Source organism: Panthera pardus, unplaced genomic scaffold (assembly GCF_024362965.1).
Source record: "Panthera pardus isolate Hobbes unplaced genomic scaffold, ASM2436296v1 HiC_scaffold_20, whole genome shotgun sequence".
Classification (NCBI taxonomy): Eukaryota; Metazoa; Chordata; class Mammalia; order Carnivora; family Felidae; genus Panthera; species Panthera pardus.
In genome coordinates, this window is record NW_026526766.1 from 55,771,191 (window position 1) to 55,788,416 (window position 17,226).

Here is a 17,226-nt window from a genome sequence, read left to right on the forward strand (position 1 = left end):
CACCCCCACCCCCTCCATTGACCTTTTCTTTCATGAACAATTACTCCTTAGCATGTGATGGCTGTTTGATAGCATTTTGCCCACAGCAGAACTTTCAAAATTGGAGTCGGTCCTCCCAGACTCTGCCACTGCTTTATGAAATCACTCTCTGTAATTTCTAAATCCTTTGCTGTCAGGGGCGCCTGGGTTGCTCAGTTGGTTAAATGTCTGACTCTTGATTTTGGCTCGGGTCATGGTCTGAAAGTCGTGGGATCAAACCCTGCATTGAGCTCTGCACTGAATGTGGAGCCTGTTTGAGATTCTGTCTCTCTCTCCCCCCCCCCCCCTTCTCTCTCTCTCTCTGCCCCTCTCCCTGGCTCATGCACTCTTTAAAAAAAAAAAAAAAAAAAAGTTTAAATCCTTTCCTGTCATTTCAATAGTTTTCTTAGCATCTCCATCAGGAGTAGATTCCATTTCAAGAAAGCACTTTCTTTGCTCATCCATACGGAGCAACTCTTCATCCATTAAAATTTTATCCTGAGCTTATAGCAATTCAGTCACATCTTCAGACCCCACTTCTAATTCTAGTTCCCTTGCTATTTCCACCACATCTGCACTTACTTCTTCCACTGAAGTCTTGAAATTTCAGTATGTAAAAGACAGTGTGCAGTGCAGTAAAGCAAAGCACAGTAAGGCAAAGTATGCCTATATTAATTTTGTATCTAGAAACATTGTATTCCCTTTTATTTGTAATAGTATTTCAGTTTTGGGGTTTCCCTTGGAAAGCCATTTTTCTAAGTTACTTTTTAAGTTTATGCAATCTCTAGACCTAACATGGGGCTTGAACTCAAGACCCTGAGATCAACGCGGTCTGTGAGTTCGAGCCCCGCGTCAGGCTCTGGGCCGATGGCTCGGAGCCTGGAGCCTGTTTCCGATTCTGTGTCTCCCTCTCTCTCTGCCCCTCCCCCGTTCATGCTCTGTCTCTCTCTGTCCCAAAAATAAATTAAAAAACGTTGAAAAAAAAAAATTTAAAAAAAAAAAAAAAAAAAAAAAAAGACCCTGAGATCAAGAGCTGCACGCTCAACAGACTGAGCCAGTCAGGTGCCCCTTTTTTCTAACTTTTTATACCTTTTAACTTCTTTCATCCAGTGTTAAATAATGTTAACAAATTACAATAATAGTGGACATCTTGTTTTTATGGGAATCCTTTATTTCCCCATTAGTCAACATTCTCTGGCTTTGGTATTGAGAGAGATGGTTTTGTTGTTTTGAGAGAGAGAGAGAGAGAGAGAGAGCGCACGCACATGCAGGAGGAACAGAGAGGGAGAGAGAGGATCCCAAGCAGGCTCCACACTGTCATCCAGAGCCCGATGCAGGTCTTGACCCCAGCAACCAAGATATGGACAGACACTTAACCAATTGAGCCACCCAGATGCCCCCCCCCCTTTTTTTTTTTTTTAAATGTTTATTTTTGAGAGAGAGGGAGGGAGGGAGGAAGGGAGACAGGATCCAAAACAAGCTTGGCACTGTCAGTGCAGAGCCCTGTGTAGGGCTCAAAAACACAAACTGTGAGATCATGACCTGAGCCAAAGTCAGATGCTTAACCCACTGAGCCACCCAGGTGCCCTCTGTTTTTGTTGTTGTTTTCAATCTCATGTTAAGGAGATGACTATATGATTTTTCTTCTTAGATCTATTAATGAATGGTGAAGTATATCAACAGATTCCTAGTATTGAAGTATCCTTAATGTGTGGGCTAAATCCCACTTGGATGTGATGTATTCCTATAATCTATTACTAAATTTGGTTTGCATTTTTATTTTCAGGATTTTTTATCTCCATGCATACGTGAGATTTTTTTTGTAGTTTTTTCTTTGATAGCATCAATATTATGCTTGCTTTGCAAAAAAAAATTAGAAACGTCTTTTCCTGTGTTTTGAAACCATTAAAATGTCATTGCAGTTAGGTTTCTTTTGGATTGCAAGACCTCTTTGACAGCTTTTTCTGTTTTCCCTGTGGTTATTGGTCTGGTTAAGATTTCTGCCTTGTGTATTGTTAGTATTGATAAATAGTACTTTCCTAGAAGATCATTTTATCCAGGTTGTCACTTGTATTTGCAAAGAGATGAACAAAGCAGTGTCTTCAGATTATTTTAATTTCCTCTGTTGTGTACACTATTTCTCTCCTTTTTTAAAAAAATGTTCTTTTACTTTTTTTTTTTTTTAATTTTTTTTTTTTCAACGTTTTTTAATTTATTTTTGGGACAGAGAGAGACAGAGCATGAACGGGGGAGGGGCAGAGAGAGAGGGAGACACAGAATCAGAAACAGGCTCTAGGCTCCGAGCCATCAGCCCAGAGCCCGACGCGGGGCTCGAACTCACGGACCGCGAGATCGTGACCTGGCTGAAGTCGGACGCTTAACCGACTGCGCCACCCAGGCGCCCCTCTTTTATTTTACTTTTTGAGAGAGAGAGACTCACAGAGTGCGAGAAGGGGAGGGGCAGAGAGAGAGGGAGACAGAATCTGAAGCAGGCTTCAGGTTCTGGGCTGTCAGCACAGAGCACAACGCGGGGCTTGAGCCCATGAACTGTGAGATCACGACCTGAGCCATAGTCCGACGCTTAACTGAGTCACCCAGGCACCCCTCTCTCTTCTTTTATATATATATATATATATATATATATATATATATATATATTTGTTTTGTTTTTTTGTTTTATATTTTATATTTGAGAGAGCGAGAGAGAGCGAGCGAGCGCACGGGCAGGGGAGGGGCAGAGAGACAGAGATAGAATCTGAAGCAGGCTCCAGGCTCCGAGCTGTCAGCACAGTTTGATTCGGGGCTCAAACTCAACGAGCAGTGAGGTCATGACCTGAGCCACCCAGGTGTGCCCCCCTCACCCCTTCCTTTTAAAATTAAGTTAGTTGGATGGTTAATTTTCCAAATTACAGCTCTTGGGTTAATTTGTTAGTTGGTCATTTTTCTGATTTTTAATGGATTGTTTTGTGCTTATGTCCCTGTTTCCATTCTTGTGTTTTCCTCAGGTGATTTTTTATATCCTAAGTCATTGTGCTGTGAATTTTCTTCTTAGTACTTGAGTGGGCAGTGAATTTTCCTGATTACTGCTTTAGCTGCATGTTGTAGGTTCTTAAATGCAGTATTTTCATTGTCATTGTTTTCTGCAGTTTTATTTTTGGTTTCCTCTTTGATCAAGAGACAGTTTAGAGCTTTAGGTAGTAGGATTTTTTTTGTGTGTGTGTTCTGATGTAATTAATTTCTAATCTTTTTGTGTTTTGACTGTTGGCTGTGCTATTTCATTAAAAATTTTTTTTTGTTGTTTATTGTTTTTGAGAAAGAGAGCATGAGCAGGGGAGGGACAGAGAGAGAGAAAGACTCCTAAGCAGGCTCTGTACTGTCAGTGTGGAACTTGATGCGGGGCTCGAACTCATAAAATGCAAGATCATGACCTGAGATGAAAGTAAGAGTCAGATGCTTAACCAACTGAGCCACCCTGGCACTCTATTTTTTTTTAATGTTTATTTAATTTTGAGAGAGAGCAAGTGGGGGTGGTGCAGAGAGAGGAGGGGACAGAGGATCTGAAGCAGGCTCTTTTCTGACAGCAGAGAGCCTGATGCAGAGGTCAGACTCATGAACTGTGAGATTATGACCTGAGCCGAAGTCGGACGCTCAACCGGCTGAGCCACCCACGTGCCCCAGTTGTGCTGTTTCTGATTTTGGATATTTATTAGAATTTTCTTTGTGGCTTAATATTTACTTAGACTTTTGTACAGTGTTCTGTGAGTACTGTAGGTATATTCTGCTTTCAGGGTGCTTTTGATATAAGTTATATCTATCTTATTAATTATGTATTTCTACCTAGTTCTTCTGTTGCATAGTTTTGTGTTTCTTGTTTTTTTAAAATGTTAATTTATTTATTTTGAGAGACAGCCTGTGCTCATGAGTTGGGGAGGGGCAGAGAATGAGGGAGAGAGAGTCCCAAGCAGGTTTTGCACTGTCAGTGAAGAGCTAGAGGTGGGGCTCAGTCTCATGAACCTGAGCCAGGATCAAGAATTGGATGCTTAACCAACTGAGCCACCCAGGTGCCCCCCTGTAGTTTTTGTTTTATGAGTGATGATGCAGTGTTATTTGGAGCAATTTGTAAGTTAGCTCTTCATCATGGATTACATCCTTTATTATCAATAAACTGAAACACCTGTTATACGTCCGTGACCATTTGTGTGGTATTCTTACTGGTCTTAGAAACTACCGATTTATTCTTTTTTTTATTGTATTTCCTCTCTTTGAGGTCAGTCTTTCATTGATTGCATACTGTGTTGTTTCTGTTTAGTCCCCTTATAGGTATCTGGGGTATTCTTTCCCTCTGTTGCTTCCTAGGTGTGTGTGTGTGTGTGTGTGTGTGTGTGTGTATTTATATGTAATTTATTTTTTAAATTTACATCCAAGTTAGCATATAGTGCAACACTGATTTCAGGAGTAGATTCCTTAATGTGCCTTACCCATTTAGCCCATCCCCCCTCCAACACCCCTCCAGTAACCCTCTGTTTGTTCTCCATATTTAAGAATCTCTTATGCTTTGTCCCCCTCCCTGTTTCTATATTATTTTTGCTTCCCTTCCCTTATGTTCATCTGTTTTGTCTCTTAAAGTCCTCATATGAGTGATGTCATGTGATATTTGTCTTTCTCTAATTTTGCTTAGCATAATACCCTCTAGTTCCATCCATGTAGTTGCAAATGGCAAGATTTCATCCTTTTCGATTGCCAAGTAATACTCCATTATATATATCTATATATCTATATATCTATATGTATATGTATATATGTATCTATATGTGTATATATATGTATATGTGTATATATATCTATATGTATATATATGTATATGTATATATATATCTATATGTATATATATATGTATATATATGTATACGTATATATATATATGTATATTATATACGTATATATGTATACGCACACACACACACCCCACATCTTCTTTATCCATTCATCCATTGATGGACATTTGGGCTCTTTCCATATTTTGGCTATTGTTGATAGTGCTGCTATAAACATTGGGGTGCATGTGCCCCTTCAGAACAGCATCCCTGTATCCCTTGGATAAATACCTAGTAGTGCAATTGCTGAGTTGTAGGGTAGTTCTATTTTTAATTTTTTGAGGAACCTGCATACTGTTGTGCAGAGTGGCTGCACCCGTTTGCATTCCCATCAGCAGTGCAAAAGAGATCCTCTTTCTCTGCATCCTCGCCAACATATGTTGTTGCCTGAGTTGTTAATGTTAGCCCTTCTGACAGGTGTGAGGTGGTATCTCATTGTGGTTTTGATTTGTGTTTCCCAGGTGATGAGTGGTGATGAGCATTTTTTTCATGTGTCATTTGGCCATCTGGATGTCTTCTTTGGAAAAGTGTCTATTCATGTTTTTGGCCTGTTTCTTCACTGGATTGTTTGTTTCTTGGGTGTTGCATTTGATCAGTTCTTTATAGATTTTGGATACTAATCCTTTATCTGATATATCATTTGCGAATATCTTCTCCCATTTTGTCGGTTGCCTTTTAGTTTTGCTGATTGTTTCCTTCGCTGTGCAGAAACTTTTTATTTTGATGAGGTTCCAATAGTTCATTTTTGCTTTTGTTTCCCTTGCCTCCGGAGATGTGTTGAGTAAGAAGTTGCTGCAGCCAAGATCAAAGAGGTTTTTGCCTGCTTTCTCCTCAAGGATTTTGATGGCTTCCTGTCTTATGTTTAGGTCTTTCATTCATTTTGAGTTTATTTTTTGTGTGTGGTGTAAGACAGTGGTTCAGGTTCATTTTTCTGCATGTCACTGACCAGTTTTCCCAGCACTACTTGCTGAAGAGACTGACTTTATTCCATTGGATATTCTTTCCTGCTTTGTCAAAGATTAGTTGGCCATATGTTTGTGAGTCCTAGGTTTTTTTTCCTAGTTACAAGGTGTGTCCATCAAGAGATATGTGCTCCATATAGAAAACCTGGAAAGCAAATAGCACAAAAGAGAAAACCAAGTGCCCCATGTTGTAAACCCATCATCCAAATAGAACCACCATATTTGTTTCTGTATTCACACAGACATATGCTCCTGTTTTCTAAAATGGCAGGGCCTATTAGATCTTGTTTCTGCAGGTTAGTGATTCAAATTTAGGTTTTCCCTTTTCACTCTCTGTAAAACAGTGGTTCTCAGGACAAATCTGACTGAACAAGCACTATTCCAGCTGAATTGAAAGTAGAAATTAATGCAAAAAGAAAAACTTACTGGTGTTATTGAAATGCTCCTCAGTATGAATCTGTGTACTGTTGACCTTTATTGTTGGTCTTCCATCTTAAGCCAAATATGCTGATGTAAGGGGATTAGTTTTGCAAACACAGAGCTTGTGGACAGTGATAGACCCTGAAAATAATGTCTCTGGCTAATTCTCAGACTTGAAGAAACTGAAAGTAGGGTCTCATAAAAATTCTGTTCAGTGTTCATGGCCATGTTCTTCATCAGAATAAGAGTCTAATATTTTTTTATTTTTTATTTTTTATTTTTAACATCTATTCATCTTTAAGAGACAGAGACAGAGTGCAAGTGGGGAAGGGGCAGAGAGAGAGGGGGGACACAGAATCTGAAGCAGGCTCCAGGCTCTGAGCTGTCAGCACAGAGCCCGATGCAGGGCTCGAACCCACTAACCATGAGATCATGACCTGAGCTGAAGTGGGATGTTTAACCAACTGAGCCACCCAGGCACCCCAGAATAAGAGTCTAATATTAATATTCAAATAAAAATCTACATTATTGTGTATAGGTACACCAGTTTACTGGTAGGTAGAGTACTTGGCAAGTGGTTTACTCTCTTCTAAGTTATATTTTTACCAACCTTTGTTGAGCTCTTTCTCAGTCTCAAGCATTATGCAAAGATATGTTTTTTGTTTTTTTAATAACCATACTCATTTGAGGTTGTTATTTTACATGTGGTGTAGGAAAATGGTTTCCAGACTTTTGGGTTTCATGGATCACTAACATTAAAAAGGGGGAGGTGGTATTAACATGGTTGCTAGCTTTTCGTTTTGCCATAGAGACCTCTTTTAAAAGTTACTGTGTATATAGTAAATGATGATATCACTTATCCTGAGTACTGAATATTTAATTTTTCTTTAACGTTTATTTTTGAGAGACAGAGCACAAGTGGGGAGGGGCAGAGAGGAAGAAACACACTAAGGAACAGGCTCCAGGCTCTAAGTGGTCAGCACAGAGCCTGATGCGGGGCTCGGACACACAGACTGTAATCATGACCTGAGCTGAAGTCAGATGCCCAACCGACTGAGCCACCCAGGCGCCCCATGAGTACTAAATATTTAATATGGAAACAAATATTTTTGCTTAATTTATTCTACTGTGATAGATTTATGGTATGTTTAGGGTTGGCGTATTATTCAGTCTACTACCCTTATTTACTATTTTACTGTTGGAACTGAGGCTCCAAAATATCTCTTGAGATCTGTGAAAAAATAAAGCTTTTTTCTGATGAGTATAGTATAGCCTAGAATTGACATATTAATGGCGTCTACAAGTGTGATTTTTGTCTTATACATATTGGTGTGAATGCTAGTTGTATAGGTGTTCACTTTGTTTTTAGACTTGAAATCTGATGATTTCCAGAAGCTTCTTTTTCTGTAAGTTGGAGAATTTTCTGGATTAATTTGTATATTGGGAAATTACTGATTGCATCTCTTGTTGCAGTATAATGTGTGACTGTGATAGCTTACCGAGATACTAAATTGCTGTTGTGTATTAGGAAACTATAGAATGTAATTTCATGTAATAGGAATTTAATGATCTAAAAAAGGGAAGAAAGAAAATGAGAACATCATTGTAATTGCCCTTGGGCTTTCTCTTTAAGAAAGGGCCTGTGCTTTGGCAGGATGTTTGCATTGTCTTGGTTTCCTACCCCTACACTCCTCACCTTTCCCTTTTTCCATTCCTTATCCCATCTCTTCTGTTTCTTGCACTCTAGCTCCTCTTCTCCATGCAGTTCTCTTCCTTTTACCTATTTCCCCATCTCTTTTTGTTCTCAGATATCTAATTAGTGAGTTAAATTTTAAGTTACCAGGTTTTCTTTCCATAGCATTTGAACTGAAGTGGCACTAAACTGGCAAAAATAGAACATTACTGTTGGGGTGCCTGGGTGGCTCAGTCGTTTAAGTGTCCAACTATTGATTTTGGCTCATGTCAGGATCCCTTGGGATCGAGACCCACTTTGGGCTCAGCACAGAGTGTGGAGCCTGCTTGGGATTGTCTCTCTCCCCCTTTCTCTGTCCGTCCCCCCCCCCCCCCCCCCCCCCCCCCCCGCAAACAATAAATAAACTTAAAACAACAACAACATTGCTGTTAAGTTCCTGGGTGCTTCAGGGAGTTCTACATTTTATTAGTGTAAGAGTTTGTCATTTAAGAATGTGTGCTGTTCTTATTTACTTGATACTTTTCCTTTAATATAAGCACTTATATTTATTTTAATGGAAATTTATGATTACTTAGGATTTTTTTTCCCCTTGTGAGCACTTATAATTTTACATTGGGGGCAAATGTATTTTTTTCAGTCTTGTTTTGTATACATTTTTTACATAGTTAAAGTAATTCAGTCCAACTTGTAAAAACAGTTTAAAACTTACACTTATTTTCAATTATATGCTCTTAATAAGCATTTGTTTTGTTTTACTTTATTTTTGAGAGACAGAGACAGAGCATGAGCTGGGGAGGGACAGAGAAAGAGGGAGACACAAAATCTGAAGCAGATTCCAGGCTCTGAGCTGTCAGCACAGAGCCCAATGTGGGGCTCGAACCTACGAACTATGAGATCATGACCTGAGCTGAAGTTGGATGCTTCACCAACTGAACCACCCAGGCACCCCTAATAAACATTCTTAATTGCATTACCACTTGTCTTTTGAATTTTTCCATAATTTATTTAATCATTTCCCCATAATTAAACATTTAGATTATAGGAATATGTTATAAGAAATAGTTATAATTAAATATGGGAAGCTTATAAGGAAATATAAATAGCAATAAATTATCTGTCTCACTTGATTTGTTTCAGATATTCCAGGAAAAAAATATTGACCCAAATAGCTATTAAAATCCTTTTGGGGGGCGCCTGGGTGGCGCAGTCGGTTAAGCGTCCGACTTCAGCCAGGTCATGATCTCGCGGTCCGTGAGTTCGAGCCCCGCGTCAGGCTCTGGGCCGATGGCTCGGAGCCTGGAGCCTGTTTCCGATTCTGTGTCTCCCTCTCTCTCTGTCCCTCCCCCGTTCATGCTCTGTCTCTCTCTGTCCCAAAAATAAATAAAAAAAAAAAAAAAAATCCTTTTGGTCCTTGAGAGACAGTGAAGTTTTACTGCATATCAGACATTAGAAAAATCTTTAATGTAAGTGACCAGATATGAATTTCCTGTTTCTTAAGGTTTGTGGAAAATGTAGGAGTTGCATTCAGTGAATTGTTTTACTATTTAAAGAAAACCCCTAGAAAATCTACATTTTATCACCTTTAGTGAGGCAAATTTTTAAATAATTTATTTCCTTTTATTTAGTAATAAGGAATACTGTATTTTAATTTTCACTTACTATTTTTTAGTAGAAATTTTGCTTTGTTGAAGGTAATATGCATGCTTTAAAATGGGGACTAGGAGGGGCGCCTGGGTGGCTCAGTTGGTTGAGTGTCCAACTTCGGCTCAGGTCATGATCTCGCAGTTCGTGGGTTTGAACCCTGTATCGGGCTTTGTGCTGGCAGCTCGGAGCCTGGAGCTGCTTCGGATTCTGTGTCTCCCTCTGTCTCTACCCCTTGCCCGCTCACCCTCTGTCTGTCTCTCCCTCTCTCTCAAAAATAAACATTAAAAAATTTTTTTTTTAAATGGGGAATAAGAAGGTGAGTTTTTAATTTGCATTTCCCTGACTAATGAATAACGATGTTGAACATCATCTTATGTGTATATCTTCTTTGAATAATTGACCATTCATATTCTTTTGCCTATTTTCTAGTTGGATTATTTGTCTTTTTATTATTGAGTTGTGGACTTATTTATGTATTCTAGATACAAGCCCCTCCCATTTTGTGGGTTGTGTTTTGGTGGAGCTTTTTTTTTTCTTTAAAAAAGCTATTAAGAATCCATTTAGGGGCGTTTTTTTCTTTAAAAAAGTTGTTAAGAATCCATTTAGGGTCATCTAGCTGGCTTAGTCAGTAGAGCATGAGACTTTTTTTTTTTCTTTCTATTTATTTATTTTTTATAATTTACATCCATGTTAGCACATGGTACAACAATGATTTCAGGAGTACATTCCTTTAAGCCCCTTACCCATTTAGCCCATCCCCCCTTCCCTAACCCCTCCAGCAACCCTCTGTTTGTTCTCTGTATTTAAGAGTCTCTTATGTTCCCCTCCTTGTTTTTATATTATTTTTGCTTTCCTTCCCTTATGTTCATCTGTTTTGTATCTTAAAGTCCTCATATGAGTGAAGTCATGTGATATTTGTCTTTCTCTGACTAATTGTGCTTAGCATAACACCCTCTAGTTCCATCCACATAGTGGCAAATGGCAAGATTTCATCATTTTCGATTGCCAAGTAATACTCCATTGTATAAATATACACCACATCATCTTTATCCATTCATCTATCGATGGACATTTAGGCTCTTTCCATAGTTTGGCTGTTGTTGATAGTGTTGCTATAAACATTGGGGTGCATGTACCCCTTTGAAACAGCATCCCTGTATCCCTTGGATAAATACCTAGTAGTGCAATTGCTGAGTTGTAGGGTAGTTCTATTTTTAATTTTTTGAGGAACCTGCATACTGTTGTGCAGAGTGTCTGCACCCATTTGCATTCCCATCAGCAGTGCAAAAGAGATCCTCTTTCTCTGCATCCTCGCCAACATATGTTGTTGCCTGAGTTGTTAATGTTAGCCCTTCTGACAGGTGTGAGGTGGTATCTCATTGTGGTTTTGATTTGTATTTCCCGGGTGATGAGTGATGTTGAGCATTTTTTCATGGCCTGAGCCGAAATCAAAAGAGTAGGATGCTCAGCTGACTGAGCCACCCAGGCACCCCGTTTGCAAAATAATAATAGTAATTATTAATATTTAAGTTTATTTTGAGAAACATGACCAGGGGAGGGTCATGGGCGGTGGAGAGAATCCCAATAGGTTCTGCACTGTGAGTGCAGAGCCTGATGTCGGGCTTGATTGAACCCATGAACTGTAAGATGATCTGTGCTGAAGTCAAGAGCCAGATGTTTCACTGACTGGCCACCCAGGGGCCTTGCAAAATTATTTTTTATTTTATTTTATTATTAATAACTTTTTAGGTTTTGGCCTTTAGTCTGAAAAAGTGTTGGTTGAAAGTGTACAGTAGAGGTGCTTGGGTGGCTCAGTCGGTTAAGCATCCGACTTCTGCTCAGGTTGTGATCTCACAGTCTATGAGTTTGAGCCCCACGTCGGGCTCTGTGCTGATAGCTCACAGCCTGGAGCCTGCTTCAGATTCTGTGTCTCCCTCTCTCTGACCCTCCCCAGTTCATGCTCTGTCTCTCTCTGTCTCAAAAATAAATAAACATTAAAAAAATTTTTTTTAATGAAAAAAAAAGTGTACAATAGAGTGGGTGCAAGCGGCTGTGGGCCATGTAACTGCCAATAAAAATTATCTTTTATTTTTTTATTTTAATATTTATTTTTTAGAGACCAAGAAAGAGCATGTGTGGGGGAGGGGCAGAGAGCAAGGGAGACATAGAATCTGAAGCAGGTTCCAGGCTCTGAGCTGTCAGCACAGAGCCCATCATGGGGCTAGACATGACCTGAGCCGAAGTCAGATGCTTAACCGACTGAGCCATCCAGACCCTCCATAAAAATTATTTTTAAATCAGAGGCCCAAGCAGCCTCTCCCAAGCCATTTACATCTCAAAACAGCTCCTTCTTGAAACTGCTTATATCCCACAATATTAATAAATATTAGGGACATATAGATGAAAATACTCATTTTCTGTATCTGTTTAGGAGCATATTCACAGCTTTCTTTGGTGGATGCTTAAATACTGCTTTTCTCTACAGACACTTAGAAAAACATATTTCTGATATATGTCTGTGTGTGAAGGTTGAGGCTGCCCGCATTCTTGCTTATTGGGTTTAGAAGTCTTGGGGCTTCTGGGTGGCTTAGTCAGTTGAGCATCCGACTTCAGCTCGGGTCATGATCTTGTAGCTCGTGAGTTCAAGCCCTGCGTCAAGCTCTGTGCTGACAGCTCGGAGCCTGGAGCCTGCTTTGGGTTCTGTGTCTCCTTCTCTGCTCCTAACCCAGTCATATTCTGTCTCCATCTCTCAAAAATAAATAAGCATTAAAAAAAAATTTTAAAGTCTCACTGTATTGTGGTTTATGTACATTTTGATGACTGTAAAAGCATGTTCGCCAATGAAATGTCTTCTGCGTATGTAAAATGTTTTGATGATCCATGTACTTTATAATTTCAAATCTTCACTAATTAGAATATCAACCAGAATACTTCATCCCCACCTTGTGCTGGAAAACCGAAACTTTTTTTTTAATGTTTGTATTTATTTTTGAGAGTGTGCACACACAAGGGAGTCAGGGGCAGAGAGAGAGGGAGGCATTGGGCTCTCTGCACTGACAGCAGAGAGCCCAATGTGGCGCTCAAACTCAAGAACTGTTGATGATGATGTGAGCTGAAGTCAGATGCTTTAGCAACTGACCAACCCAGGTGCCCCCCAAAAAACAGAAAATTTTAAGTAAAACTTTAAAGAAGGTATGACAAAAATTTTTTTAGTTTATTTATTTTGAGAGAGTGAGTGGGTGAAGGGCAAGGAGAGAGAGGGAGGGAGGGAGAATCCCAAGCAGCCTCTGCACTGTCAATGCAGAGCCCGACTTGGGACTCAAACTCACCAGCCATGAGATCATGATCTGAGCCAAAATCAAGAGTCAAATGCTTAATTGACTGAGCCATGCAGGTGTTCCCAAATTTTTAAAAAAAGATTTTTAAAGTAATCTCTACACCCAACATATAGGGCTTCAGTTGGCAGTCTTAGGATCAGAGTCACACACTCTTCCAACCGAGCCAGCCTGGTGCCCCAGAAATTATGAATTTTATACCTGTTTGCAATAGAATGTTGTTCAGAAGCCATAGAGAAATGTCATGAATTATTTCAAGTTCTACCACCTAGAGGATCCACTTTGGTTAAAACATTTTAAAATTTTACTAAAATTTAATTAAAAAATTATTTATTTATTTATACAATATTTTATTTTTGAGAGAGAGCATGAACTGGAGAGGGGCAGAGAGAGAGGGGGACAGAGGATCCAAAGTGGGCTCTGTGCTGACAGCAATGAGCCTGATGTGGTGCTTGAACTCACGAACCATGAGATCATGCATGACCTGAGCTGAAGTCGGATGCTCAACCGACTGAGCCACTCAGGTGCTCGTAATTTTATTTTTTAGTTAGTTTTTTTAATGCCTTTTTTTTTTTTTAACGTTTATTTACTTTTGAGACAGAGAGAGACAGAGCATGAATGGGGGAGGGTCAGAGAGAGGGAGACACAGAATCCGAAACAGGCTCCAGGCTCTGAGCTGTCAGCACAGAGCCCGACACGGGGCTCGAACCCACGGACCGTGAAATCATGACCTGAGCCGAAGTCAGACGCTCAACCGACTGAGCCACCCAGGTGCCCCTTAATGCCTTTTTTAAAAAAATTATTTTTGAGAGCGAGAGCGTGAGCAGGGGAGGGGCAGAGAGAGAGAGAGAGAGAGAGAGAGAGTGGGAGACACAGAATCTGAAGCAGTCTCCAGGCTCCTGTCAGCACAGAGCCCAACGCAGTGCTTGAACTTGTGAACTATGAGATCATGACCTGAGCTGAAGTTGGGTGCTTAACCGACAGAGCCACCCAGGCACCCCTTAGTTTTTTTAAGTAGACTTCATGCCCAGTGTGTAGCCCAGCATGGGGCTTGAACTCACAATCCTGAGACAAGACCTGAGCTGACATCAAGATTCGGATGCTTAACTGACTGAGCCACCCAGGCACCTCTAAATTTTATTAATTTTTAAAAAGATTTTATTTTTGAGTAATCTCTACACCCAACACGGGGCTCAAACTTGACACCTCGGCCAAGATCAAGAGTCGTATGCTGTACGGAATGAGCCAGCCAGGTGCCCCTTACGTAATACATTTTATCCTGTATAGTCCCTGGTAGTTAGATTACTTTTTTATTCCTATAGTCTTGCCTATTTTTTATTCCTTTTTTTGTTTTTTAAAGAAACAGTCTCTATTTTATTTATTTTTAATGTTTATTTATTTTTGAGAGAGAGTGCAAACAAGGGAGGGGCAGAGAGAGAAGGACACAGAGGATCTGAAGCAGGCTCTGAACTGTCAGCGCAGAGCCCAATGCAGGGCTCAAACTCACAAACTGTGAGATCATGACCTGAGTTGAAGTCAGATGCTTAACAGACTGAGCCACCCAGGAGCCCTATTTTTTTTTTATTCCTATAGTTCATTGTAAGTAGAATCATATAATATGTTACCTTTTGATCCTGGCTTCTTTCATATACCATGATACATTTGAGATTTGTCTGTGTGGTTGTGGTGTATCAGATACTGTGTATAAGTCACCCTTTTTTTTTTTTTTTTTTTTTTTAAAGCACATGTGCTCCTGAAGTGAGCACCATGCATTTTTTTTTAAATTAAAAACATTTTTTTTAATTTTAGAGAGACCAGGGGAGAGGGCCAGGAAGAGAGAAAATCTTAAGCAGTCTCCATAATCAACGCAGAGCCCGATACGGGTCTCAATCCCACAACCCTGGGATCATGACCTGAGCTGAAATCAAGAGTCTGATGCTTGATCGACTGAGCCACCCAGGTGCCCCACAGTTCATCCACTTAAAGTATACAGTCTGGGGGTGCCTGGGTGGCTCAGTTGCTTAAGCTTCTGAATTCTGGCTCAGGTCATGTTCTCATGGTTTAGGAAGTTCAAGCCACTCATTGGGCTCTCTGCAGAGCACGCTTCAGATCCTGTCCTCTCTCTCTGCCCCTCGTCCCCTTGCATGTGCTCTCTCTCTCTCTCTCTCAAAAACAAACAAAAACCCTCCTATTAAAAAAAAAGTCCAGTCACCACCACAATCAGTCTTAGAACATTTTCATCACTCCAAAAAGAAACCCTGTACCCCTGAGCCACTATCTTCCCATTTCCCTGAATTAATTTTTATATATGATACAAAGTATGGATAAAGGTTTATTTTTTTGCATATGAATGTCTGGCACCATTTGTTGAGAAGACGATCCTTTCCCCTTTAAGCTTTTGTGCCTTTGTTGAAAATCAACTGGCTATATGTGTATGGCTCTATTTCTGGACTCTTTTTTGGGGATGTATGATATCCTTATGCCATTTCCACAATCTTAATTACTGTAGCTTAATAGTAAGCTTTGAAGTTAGGTGATAAGTTCTCCAACTTTTTCTTTTTGAGAATCATTTTGGGTATTCTATTTTCTTTGCCTTTCCATGTAAATTTTAAAATCCCCTTGTCAATTTCAAAGTAAACAAATGTAATAAATCCTGTGCAGATTTTAATTCTATTTTGAATAATTTTCACAAGACAGGTGTAATACACTTGGTTTTTTTTTTTTTTTTTTTTTACTTTCAGTGAAAATGGATTATTTTCAGTATGATGCTTTTCAGTGTATTGTAATGCAGGTTAATAGACCAAAGACCATAAATTCGTATAGCTAACCTTAATTTTTTTCCTGCTTATGTTTTAGGCAAGTTAAAGGTATAAACATCATGTCAAGGGCAATAAACTTTTAGGTTGAAGAGCTCAGATTATTTGTGTAAGACAGGACTTAATACCTACTTATATAGGGGTTGAAAATGCAAAGGTAATATTAAGCTAGATGTGTGGTTTTGATATTTTTCTTTTATTTAGAAAAATTTTATACTAATTAAACTGTACAGAAGATTATATGTAATTCATTCCCTGCTTAAGAAATTACTGTTAGAGTTAGTTGCCAGCAAAAGGTCTATATTTGCATAACTGAAAAATGCTTTTTTTAATCTATTACTGACATATTTGTAGTTTGTATCAAGAAGGTATATGCTTTGTAATTATTTCCTTTTGGTAGTCCACATATCAATTGGTCAAAGGTTAGTATGCTTTTCTCCTCATATATTTAGTATATTCAGAACATGCAGTTTTATAAATAGTTAACTTTTCTGTAGAAAACTAGTATCTCTTCCTTTCTGCTTTCTTTTTTGAGACTTTGGGGCTGAGAAATTTGAGGACTGTATCAGTCCTGGAACCTTTTAGTCTTCTGATTTCTTTTTTGTAGTCTCAATATTCTTTTCTTTTCTTTTCTTTTCTTTTCTTTTCTTTTCTTTTCTTTTCTTTTCTTTTCTCTTCTTTTCTTTTCTTTTCATGTTTGTTTATTTTGAGAGAGAGAGAGCACGTGCATGAGTGGGGAAGGGATAGAGAGAGGGAGAGAATCCCATGCAAATCTCTGTCACAAAATTGTGAGATCATGACCTGAGCCGAAATCAAAGAATCAGATCCTTAACCCTGAGCCACCCAGATGCCCCTATAGTCTCAATATTCCTATAATTTGTTTATATCCCCTCAGAGTATCATGTGCCTAAAAATATTTCTTTGCTTTTCAGGTTCTAAATGGCTTCTAAGAAGTTGGGTGCAGATTTTCATGGTAAGTGGACTGTTAGATATAATGGTTTAAGTTATGATTTGATTAGAGGATTTGAAATCACTTAGCATTGTTTAAGTAAGTGCCCCTTTTTATTTATTTAAATGGGCAGCTTGAGAAAAAGTTGTACAACAGGGTAGCATATACATTCCAATGGATTTCAGGTAATTTAGTATTTAAGTAGGTAGTTAAACTTTAGAGTCTCGCTGGTTATTGTACTTAAAATTACCAGGGATGGATAGGGAGCCTATCTATTTTTATTGTTCTTCAGCAGTATTTTGAAGTAGTTACCATTCCCTTTCTTATCCCGTGGTCATAGTTCTTTGCCATCTCAAATGTGAAAAATTCTGAATCTTTAGTTAATACTTAATAATGGTTTGGTTTAGTGTCCATCCCCTCATCCTTCCTGTCCCACAATAATAGGAAGTAATTACTACAAATAAACCATGATCAGCGGATCAGTAATTACAGGAATGTCAGTAGTAGTAATTACA

The 17,226-nt window shown here is 39.1% G+C and overlaps 1 protein-coding gene across 1 annotated transcript in view; it reads left to right on the forward strand.

The window, feature by feature from the left end:
• UBAP1 (ubiquitin associated protein 1) overlaps positions 1 to 17,226 on the forward strand; it is a 61,655-nt gene that overhangs the window by 17,118 nt on the left and 27,311 nt on the right. The window contains 1 exon segment of the mRNA XM_053908057.1: positions 16,695 to 16,735. Coding sequence (XP_053764032.1) covers positions 16,702 to 16,735 — 34 coding nt within the window. The 5' untranslated portion in view covers positions 16,695 to 16,701.